The 11,575-nt window shown below is 38.3% G+C and overlaps 1 protein-coding gene across 3 annotated transcripts in view; it reads left to right on the forward strand.

Annotated features, from left to right (window-relative positions):
* ATP8B4 (ATPase, class I, type 8B, member 4) overlaps nt 1-11,575 on the forward strand; it is a 223,415-nt gene that overhangs the window by 47,260 nt on the left and 164,580 nt on the right. For all 3 annotated transcript variants that reach the window (XM_012728821.1, XM_012728823.1, XM_012728824.1), the window contains exons 4-5: nt 6,778-6,891; nt 9,356-9,454. In XM_012728821.1, coding sequence (XP_012584275.1) covers nt 6,778-6,891; nt 9,356-9,454 — 213 coding nt within the window. The remainder of the gene's footprint in view (nt 1-6,777; nt 6,892-9,355; nt 9,455-11,575) is intronic.

Genomic DNA, 11,575 nt, shown 5'->3' on the forward strand with positions numbered 1-11,575 from the left:
GCAGATCGATGAAGTACACTGCTGAGGGGAGCAGCGGGCGGGTCAGGAGAGGTCTGCCACGCCATGTAGTCACCTCCGGGGCAGAGGGGATCGAACTCATGCGGAAGCAGCTGTAGATTCTCAGTGCTGTGCTTTCACTCGCTGCACCACCAGGGAGGGCCCTAAACTAGTTGACTTTTAAGGGAACATTGACCAACCAAATGCTCCTGCTCTCTATTTCATGTTTTCTTCATGCACGATTGCCTTCTCAAATCATGTTATTCACCCACATATTTCTCATTTGCTCACTCCTGCTTCTCTCCAATGAACAGGCAGACTTGTTCTAGGAAGGTCAAGTCTTTGTTGATTCACACCTGTAGTCCTGGATCAGTGATATAGTCCCTGACACCTAGAAGATGAATGAATGCATTAGCACGGGGGTGGGAGGTCCTCTGCTCTCCCCTGCTGCACACATATATATTTTTAAAGATTTATTTATTTATGCATACAGAACTGGGGTACAGGCCAGAGGTGCAGAGGTGGTGAGGATTCACCAGAGACAGAATGGGGAGCAGAACAGGCAGATCAACAAAGTACATTGCTAAAGGGAGCAGCAGGTGCATCAGGAGAGGTCTGCTGTGCCATGTGATCAGCTCCAGGGTGGGGATCAAACTAGCACTGAAGCAGCCACAGCTTGGCTTAGCTTTGCAGTGCAGTGCTCCATCCTGCTATGCCACCAGGGACGGCCTGCCCACATATTTTGTTCAGAGTGGGGAGCCCAGGCACAGGGGACTGTTATGATGATGGTGGTAGTGGTGATTGTAGTTAACATTGATAGTTCTTGTAAAGCCTCTTCTGGGTTGATTACCTCACGCCATTCCCTGCAGTGCCATAGAGGACCCCTGCCATTTCTCTGTGGCTGTCAATTCTGAATGCTGTGGACTCCACACTGGACAACGTTTGACTAATCCTGAGAAGTTACGGTTCTGCATGGTGTCAGTGAGGCGCCAGAAACCCAGTTCCAGCGCCCTTTGCCCATACATGCATTCTTCTGGGATCTTTGCATAAACATGGGTGTTTCAGCTATTTCCTGAGTGGTGTAAATTCCTTTAGCCCACTTCCTTTTTAATGCAAGTGATCTGTGGACACAGCCTCTTTTTGTTTTGTATTTTATGGTTTTGCGGTAATCTCTCTCTCAGGAGTCAGGACTATTTCTCTCTCCAAAATCCAGGTTATACCTTAATAGGACTATATCTGCCTTCTTTTGTTGCAAGAAACTAGATTGTCCTCCCTGACCCCCCCCCCCAACCTCCTGACAGCTCCTTTTTATAGCTGTCACGACATAGAAATGTTTCATCAAATGTGGGAAGATTGATAGTGTCGAAACTGTGATACTCATTGCGAAAGCTGCTGGGGTTTGGCCTCTGGGATTCATAGACGCAGACAGTGTCCCCAACAACCACCAAATGCATTTAGGCTCAGCCTTCTGTGAGTCATTCTTTAAAGTAAATATAAAGGTTAAAGTAAACGGTCATATAAAAACATACTAAACTTGCCTGAATCATTAATACTTTTGAACTGTTTTGTTCATAATAAAAGAAAAGTCAACTCAAGTGGACTTAGACAATAAAGTAAATGTATAGATCATATACCTGAAAAGTCAGAAGATAGGACTAGCCTCAGGAGAGCCTCAGTCTAGTTTTTTTCTCTGCATGTCTTGACCCTACAAGACTTTAGGGTTAATTCTTGGCATCCTCCTCACTCAAGCTCACAAGATGCTGTCAGTGACTCCTAGGGTCTGTTTGCTTCCAGGTGGAATCCAGTAAAGAGGGAGAAAGTCCACATCACCAGCAAATTTCCAGAATTGACTAGGTCATGCCTGAACTCAAAATTTTAAATAGGAGAATGGGTCATATAATGTGCTTAAACTAATCTGGGCATGAGCCTAAAGTTTGGAGTTGTGGATGGCGGTTGAATCCACCTAGACTACAGAACAAAGATGCTGAGAGCGCTATTCACTCAGGGAAAGGGAATAACATATAATATCTGTGATGTTTGGCATAAAAACAGGACTGAATTTGGAGCACGACATTGGTTTCTGATATTTATTTTTTGTAGTTCATATCTCACATTCTCCAAATATCAGGGTTAGTTTCCACTTCTGGCTGGAGTAGCCAGTAGTGATATCTGGGGTAGTGTTTCTGGCTTCTTGCTTTTTTGGATACTTGGGTGCTCTTTCTGGACAGTGAATTGGGAGCATTTGGGTTGAAGCATAATCTGTGGGTGTCAGACTGTTCCGAGCTCTCTTTTTTCCTTTGGATATAGCAGTTAGAAGCACTTGAGATGGTGGCTGGTTCACTGTGAATAGCCATGAATAATAGTCTCCTTGTTGGGCCATATTGAACAAGGAGTATGAGTGAGAAAAATTAACGCTTACTATGTTAAGCTATTAACTCTTCTGGAGTTGTTTGATACTATGGCAAATATCCTGCCTAGTGCCTTGGATTTCCCAAACCTACTTGGATTATTTGGGGATAGTTTAGAACGATCCTATATTTGTATATTTCTTTCTATTTAGAAAAAATGCTTCTACATCTTTGATCTCATCTCCAGAGCAGTCTCTAAATATGTGCATGAAAAATATTATTCACTCCATTTTGCCAGTGGAAGGATTGAGGCACACTTTCCAAATGCTTTGTTTACTCATTTAGCAATATTTGTTGTTTTTTATTTGCTTTGTTTTATTAAGCAATACGGTTACACAACAAAGTCTCATAAAAATAATTTCTCTCATTTTATTAATATTTTATTTGGTGGCCCACCTCTAAAGAATGTCATGTTTTACTTATTCTTCCCCTGCACAAGTAGTCAGTGTCAAAAGTGTAAAGGATTTTGGCCAAAACTGCCTGTGTAAAAACTAAGGAAGTGGCTTCTATATTATTGGTCTTCACTGGGCTAAAAGAATCATTTTGAGAGGGATTTAAGGAGACCCAAGGACACTGTAACCATACATCAGGCAATAGATCATTCGGGTTCCAATCCAGAGGGTTTGCTCAAGAGGAAATAGTAGATGCACAATATTTCTCTTGGTAAGAAAGTAGCAGCAGGATAGAAATGCAAAGTGGAGGAGAGAGCAAGGGCTGATTTCTCTGAAAGCAGAAGAGATACTCAACTTTACACTGTTTGGAGGAAGCTGGAGAGGGTCGGTTCTGGAGCCAGAGTGCCCAGTTTCAAATTCTGGTTCTGTCACTTACCAGTGTAATAAAATGAGTGATGACGTACAAAGTTCTCAAAACAGGATGCATAATAAATGTTTGATAAGTATCAGTCACTTTTATTGTCATCATTACTATTACATCATCCCTTCTGCTATCACCTGGGTCCATGCCGTCATCTTCTCTCACCTGGACTAATTCAAAGCTCTCCTCATCAGTCTTCTCACATCTATTGTTATGTGATCAGCTATTTGTTTTCTACCCAGCAGAGAGGGTAATCAGTTAAAATTAGAGACTCATCAAGATTACTTAAAATATTTCAATAATTCTCACTTCACTTGTGATTTTAGTCTTTATGATAATTAACTAAAGTAGTCCAGATTCCAAGGAATTTCTCTGTAGCCAGAGTTTATGCTGACCATTGTGTTCAGCCTCATGGTGTCTTAGAGCTCTAAGTGTGCCAACATCTGCCTACCCCAGGACCCTTGTAGCAGTATATTTTAGAGAATCAGTGCTTTTTTTTTTTTAAAAAGAGATTTATTTATTCATTCAGAACTGGGGTGCAGGCCAGAGGTGCAGGAGGTGAGAGGATTCACCAGAGACAGAGTGGGGAGCAGAACAGGCAGATGGACAAAGTACACTGCTGAGGGGAGCAGTGGGCGGGTCAGGAGAGGTCTGCTGTACCATGTGGGTCACCTCTGGGGCAGGGATTGAACTCATGTTGAAGTGGCTTTAGCCTCTTAGTGCTGTGCATTAACCCTCTGCGCCACCAGGGAGGGCTGAATCAGTGCTTTTTTTATTCTCATCCTGACATAGTCCTCCATGTGACAGCTTCTCACAGGGACCACCATTCTCTCTCTTCTGCTTTACTCACTCTGCCCAGAGGGTGAAGTTAGTTATGTCTGCCAGTGTTGGAGGAATATTTGGGCCTCTTCAACTCAATTCTCAGGGAAGACTCTTATAGAGAACGGTGATCCACTGGGGGCAGGCTCTTTCCCACTACTTGTCTGAACTGGTTATAACTGTGTGCTAAAGTCTACCCCATCATGGGCCTGTTAACTGGCCCAACTGGCTAATAAACTAAAGCTGTGACTTCTGCTTGGTTTCTATCAATACTGAAGTTGCTCCAAGTGCTACTTTCAGCTCCTTCTCCTCCTCCTCCACTCTTCCCATTCCCCAACCCCTTCTTCTCCTGGTTCTCAAACTTTTCTTTTTTTCAATGGATTGGCATGATTCCAGTGTTCCATGCTGGAAAGCTAGTATCAAGAGGATAGTGGCTAATACCTTTGGTGTTATGTTATAGAATGTGTTGTATAAGAATCTGACTGTAAACCAATAGATAGACTCAATGAAATGATTGAATATTAATGTGCCTGATGTAAGGGCTTCTCAATACTCACTTGTTGAACCCTGGCTGTTCATGTGTGTCAGGGGAGGGGGCGGAGGAGTTATGGAAACTTTTTTCCTTTTGATTTAAACACAAAGGAAGGTGAATGGGCAGAGAGATTGTCCAGGAGGGGGAGCCCTTGTTCCTTGTTTCCAATCAATTGTGAGGGTTCGCAGCCTCTGTTATTGTCACCTCAGAGCCCAAAGAACAAACCAAGCATTTCTATGTCAAGTTATAGGCATTACTTGGCACAATCCTCACTTGGCATTAGTTATCATCTGATCCCACAAAAGTGTTTCTTCACCTATGTGGAAGTTGATTTTGTGTGAGATTCTTGCCATGGTTTTTTGGATGTCAGATTTTTTATCTGTCCTATTTTGGCTTTAACTTAGGAAAGGATAACACAGAATTAGGAATATGCGTCATTTTATTTAACTGCTTTTTGTTCTTAACTTTCCTCTCCCTATTTCTAAAGTTGCTTCTTTAGAAAAATGTATTGTGACCACACCTCTCTGTATTCCTTCCTAACCCTGAGCTTGACTAGATAAACTTGTTGCGGACTTTATCATCATCAGCTACAGAGTAGTTCTCAGTACCTGTTAGGTACAGGACATCAAACCACCTGAGCTAGAATTGCTTTTTTTGATATCTCTTACTTTCCCACAGCTTGTTATGCAAGGCTGGACACACTGATTCATGGGAAATGTTAAAAATGACCCCTGCACAGATTTCTGTATTTTTTTCTATAATGGGTAGCAGTGATTAGTAGAAACTGGTGTAGGTTTACTTAAAACAAGTCACACTAACTAATCCCAGTTTTAAAATGTTAGTGAATGGAAATTTCCTAGCCATGTTGATTATGAATTTCAGCAAGACCTGCCACCCCAAATTTCTCATGCTACCGTTGTGTGAAAGATAGAATTAAGCCTCATGGGAGTGAAGTTATGTGGACCTAAATATTTAATATGGTTTATATAAACACCAGAAAAAGTTGTAAACATTAACCTGTGGTGAGAGCTCTAGCAGTTTGCTACAGTTTTATCTCTTTAATTAAAAAAAGAAAAATTGGTGTCCCTGACCTTGGTAATATATTAGCTGAAAGCTTTGGAAGAATATATAAAAGGCATGTATTTGAAATTTTTTGATGACACAAGCTAATAGGAATATTTACTATTTTAGGATAGCATATTAAAAATTAAATTCTTTTTTAAAATTTAGACTGATGTAATAGGCCTATATTAAAGCTCTTACATGTTAACATTAAAAAATCAGTTATAAATGTTTAGGAAGGGGAGACTGAATTGAGTTAATCAAGAATTAATATTAAAAATATGATAGAGTTGCCAAAATATTAATGAAATCTTAGATCTTTTAAATATATGTGTCTATATACATACACACACATACACAACATACTGTGTTTTAGTGAGATGAAGAAAAGTTGGGGTGATTCTAGAGTAGGCTGATCTTGAAGAGATACCTATAAAATATATCACGGAGAATGAGGGTGTTGGAATCTCTGGATTAGAATGGAAAAGATTTAGGGGAGTTCCATGACTAATCTCTTACTATTTCAAGATTGTCAAGATGGAAAGGGCTTAGACAAATTCCCATGGATGGAATTTGTCAGATGACAAAAATTTAGATTTCAGTTTCTTATAAAAATGAAGTCCTTTCTAGCAATTTTCCTTCTGAAATGTAAAAGGGCTGCCTTGGGGAAGTGGTTAGTTTCCACTATAGATGATCTCCTAAAGCAAGACTCCTTGTCAGGGTTACTAAATGGCGTAATCTGGGAAGGTGGTTAGATGATCTCCAAAGTTCCTTCTAACCTCATAGGCCCCTGGCACGAGTTCAGTGTCAAATCTACATGTAGTGGGTGCTTAAGGACTATCTGCCAAATAAATGAAAACATAAAAATAAACTATCTCAGGTAAAAATAATCTGAGGGGCAGTTGATACATTTTTTATTCATGGTGATTTTATAGCATTGAACTCCCAGACCCAGGAGCAAGTCATTTTGGGGAAAATAAAGACCTTGGGCCTTTCAAATTTCCTAGATAACTGGCTTATCTTTTAAATTTCCTAGATAACTGGCTTATCTGTCATTATTCATATTCAACCTTGTAAGTTTTTGAGCTACTGCTGATAATGAGCAATGTCTTGCCCCAAACTAATATGATGCCATTTCCTTTTCAGGATAATCGTATCCACACATCCAAGTACAACATTCTTACCTTCTTGCCAATTAATTTATTTGAACAGTTCCAAAGACTGGCAAATGCCTATTTCCTTGTCCTTCTGATTTTACAGGTAAAGTTTATGTGTTTGTCAGAGGTATTAATAAGTTTTGAAAAAGTATGTTAATTCTTTTAGCTAAATGTTCATGATTGGGTAAAGCCATTCTTATCAGATTTTTAATGCTATTATTGCTGTTTCCACAAATGTGGTTGGACTGGGCAAAAACTAGTACATTCATCATTCGAGACACTGAGCTCATTGTAAAATGCAACCTTGCACTTTATTTGAGCCAAACCAGAGCCTCTTGTTTTTTGTAACCTTCTTTCTTGCTTGCTCCCCTCATGTAAACAGCACACATTGCATGAGTGGAGGCACAGTTTTAGCTGGGTGGTAGTTTGTGCAACCCCATTTTGCAAATTTCACTTGCATTTGAGAATGACAATTCATTATATATATATATATGTATTGTCATTCTCAAATATATATATATATAAATATAATCTATATATATATATAAATCGTATTGTCATTCTCAAATCACAACACATTTTTTTCTAAAGAAGCAACTTTAGAAAAGGGAAAGGAAAGTTAAGAACAAAAAGCAGTTAAATAAAATGACTGCAGCATATTCCTAATTTTTCATATATGTATATATATGAAAGTAAATAGTAAGTGCTCTATGCTATATGCTATTTCACTGCAAAGTGACTATATTTTAGTCTTGAGTGGTTAATTGATAGTTATTAACCTTTCTTTTTCCTCCTGTCTAACTAAAAGTTGAGCTTTTACTTATTATATATGTTTTTTTGTGATTTCTTTCTTTTTAAAAAAATTATTTTTATTTACTTATATTTTACATCATTTTTCATTTTGTGTATTTTTTCATCTCACTTGTAATCTCCATGGACTTCCCACCACCAATTCACCCACGTGCCATCACCATAGTCTTGTGCACTCTTCCCATCCCAGTATTGATCCTTTCCCCTCTCTACCCCTGTAAAATGTCTCTGGTTTACAGTTGTTATTTTTACTTTATTAGAACCTGATCCCTTATGCTCTTGCTATGAGTGAAACCATCTGGCATGAGTTTATCATTTTTGCTTGCTGAGTAATATTCCATTGTGTATATGTACCACATCTTTTTAACCCAATCATCTATTTTTGGGAATTTGGATTGATTCCATGTCTTCCCTATTGTAAATAGAGCAGCAATAAAATGGGGGTGCAGTTGTCCTTTTGAATCAATGTTTTTGTGTCTTTTGGGTAGATACCTAGGCGTGGGATTGCTGGGTCATAGGGAAACACCATTTTTAGCAATTTGAGAAACCTCCAAACAGCTTTCCATAGTGGTTGTACCAGTTTGCATTCCCACCAGCAGTGCAGGAGAGTTCCTTTCTCTCTACCTCCTTGCTACCATTTGTTGTTGCTTCTTTTAATATATGCCATTCTCACTGGTGTGAGATGGTATTTATAGTGTTTTTAATTTGCAATGTTGACATTTTTTCATATGTCTACTGACAGTCTTCATTTCCTCTTTGGAGATCTGTCTTTGTTACTCTTCTTCCAATTTTTTGAGGGTGTTTTTGCTTTATTTTTCTTGAGTTTTATCAGCTCTTTGTCTATCTTTGTTATCCATCCTTTGTCTTTAGTACTGCGTGCAAAAATTTTCACCCAATCAGTGGAGTGTCTCTTTGTTTTGTGTAATGTCTCTTTTTCTGTAAAGAAGCTCTTTAACTTGATGTAGTCCTGTTTATCGTTTCCTTCTCTATTCCTACTTTGGGCGATATATCTTTAAAGATGTTACTCTGGTTGATGTATCATTAAAGATGTTATATATATCTATATCTATATATATACATATATAGATATAGATATATACATATATATGTATATATATAGATATAGATATATACATACATATAAACAGTTTATGTTAGCTAGTTATGTACTAAATAACTAGAGTGCTTTAAGTAGAACAGATTCAGAATCTGCTGGGTTCTGTGTTAATTATAGAAGGTAGGGCTATGAGTTAAATTGTGTAGTCTAGAATAATAACTTTCTCATTGAGTAATTATTAAAACAGGCAGAAAGCTAAATTATTAGTTTTTTTTAAAAAGATTTATTTATTTATGTATTCAAGAGCTAGGGTATATGCCAGAGATGGGGGTGGGGAGAGGACTCACCAGAGACAGAATGGGGAACAAAACAGGCAGACTGACTGAAATACATTGATGAGGAGAGAAGCTGGTGAGACAGGAGAGATCTGTTGCGCCATGTGGGTCAGCTTCCTGGCTGGGGAACGAACTAGGACTGCAGTGACTGAAGATTGCTTAGAGTGCTGAGACTTAACCCTTTGTACTACTAGAGGACCCAAAATACTGAATTATTTTAAGCAAAAAGGGTATATATCCTAGAGAATATTTTGTTCATGTGTGATTGAATTCATGGGAAAACTGTCTCATTGAGATAGGACAAAATTTGGCAGAGAGATTTCCTAACTTTCAAATCTCTAAATGACCCAAAATGTTTGTTGCAGCTGATTCCAGATATCTCCTCCTTGGCCTGGCTTACTACCGTTGTGCCTTTGGTCCTGGTGATAACTATGACAGCTGTCAAAGATGCCATGGATGACTATGTGAGTGTTTATTTACCTTGATTCTCTCTGAGGCCTCATTTTCAACTCTGATCTCTCAGAGGCATAAATAGAGATCCATTTGAAAATTTTATGTGAAATTCTTTTTGCCATTGCCATTTGTACTCTTTTGCTATTTGCTCAAAGATTAATATATGTACTAGAACCAGAGGCCTCTTAGGATATAAGCAGAAGGACTTCAATAACAGAAGGACTTCAATAACTAGACTCACTTCCTTATTTTAGAGATGAGGAAATTAAGGCCTATAAAGAACAAATGATTTCCTAGAGACCATATAACCAGTTATTACTAAGTGCAGAGACAGAAAACAAAACTGCTTCCACATAGTAAGGTATTATCTATTCTACATCACATATCTTTATGTACTGGAAAATTCACATCCTCAACTCATTTATCAGGAATTATAAATCAAATTATTTCAAAAATCAAACAACTAATGTAAGCAAGTGAGATATAAAATGATAGAGGGTTTTGAAGTCGGCATCATTCAAAGAATGGTATTCAGTACAAAGATTTAAAACAGAATTTTGGCAAAATCAAATATTCCAAATCTACACATGCTATATTCTTACCCTGGATAACTGTATGCACTCTTACCTCAATAACTATCTATATACCAGGGACTTACAAGTTGATACTTCAGCCAAGGCCTCTCCCTAAATTCATACTCCTATATTCTCTATTGTCTACTTTTAACCTATTTCAAAAGTGGATTTGTAGATGCATCCTTGAAATATTTTAATTGGAATGTTTAACTCATTTAATACGATAACCGTTATGATTAGGTTTGAATCTATCATCTTGTTATTGCTTTCTATATGATCACTTGGTTCTTTGTACTTGTTTTTAATATCTGCTTTCAATTAATTGAAATTTTTGTGAGTCTGTTTTATCATATATTGACATAATAGCTATATATATGTATATAGATACATTCCTATATACACACATATATATTTATAATTTTCTGGATTTAAGATTTATTTATTTATGCATACAAGAGTTGGGGGTGTAGGTCAGAGGTGCTGGGGTGAGAGAATTCACCAGAGACATAATGGGGAACAGAACAGGCAGATCCATTGAAATATACCAGTGAGGCAAGCAGTAGGCGAGGCTGTAGAAGTCTGCAGCATCATGTAGGTCAGCTCCCTGGCCAGGGATTGAGCTTGGGCTGCAGTGGCCATGGATAGCTTCCTAGTGCTGAGGACTTAACTCCTGTACCACCAGGGAGGCCCTGTATTTAACTTACAAAAGTCTACTTAGGATAGGCTCTCCCTGGTGGTGCAACGGGTTAAAGTACCACTTTATGAAACTCACTGAAGCCACTGCATCACAAGTTCAATCCCTAACCAGGGAGCTGACCCACATGGTGTGGCAGACCTTTCCTGACCCACCCGCTACTCCCCTCAGCAGTGTACTTTGTCAGTCGGCCTGTTCTGCTCCCTACTCTGTCTCTAGTGAATCCTCTCACCTAATATATCTCTGGCCCGAACCCCAGTTCTGTAAGCATAAAAAAATATCTACTTAGGATAATCTGGCTTTAGGTCATTGACCCATAATCAACACATTCTTCTGAGTTAAGCTATATAAAGATAGAAAAATAAAACATACACAGTAGAGGAAGATAGGATATATACATCAGTAACTATAATAGAAGGTCAAAAATATTATGTATCATATTGAAAAAGTGCCTTGGTTCTTTGTGGGAGGAAATGCCCTTAGTGACTGGATTGGTAGTGGCAGAGAGTGAGTTATGGAGGCTCCATGGAGAACATGGGAACCCAGTTATATAAGAGTGATTGAATGGGGAAAAGCACTTAAGCTGGTCTATATGATTCTTATTAGTGTTTCATGTGTAATCAGCAGTTAGATGTGTCTCATTTGAAAATTGTATAATTATATTCTTTTATATATAGTTTGTCCTTAGAAACCTGTTTTTAAAGGATATATAGGTTATAGGTTTCTTAATTTCAGATGAAATGTCCAACTTCTTTCATGGTATACTTTTGAGTCTATAAACTTTTGATGCTGGATTTTTTTTTTTTAAAGATTTATCTATTTATACATATAGAACTGGGGTACAGGTCAGAGGCTCAGGGGTG

This window comes from Condylura cristata, unplaced genomic scaffold (genome assembly GCF_000260355.1).
Source record: "Condylura cristata isolate star-nosed mole 26May11 unplaced genomic scaffold, ConCri1.0 scaffold00023, whole genome shotgun sequence".
Taxonomy (NCBI): Eukaryota; Metazoa; Chordata; class Mammalia; order Eulipotyphla; family Talpidae; genus Condylura; species Condylura cristata.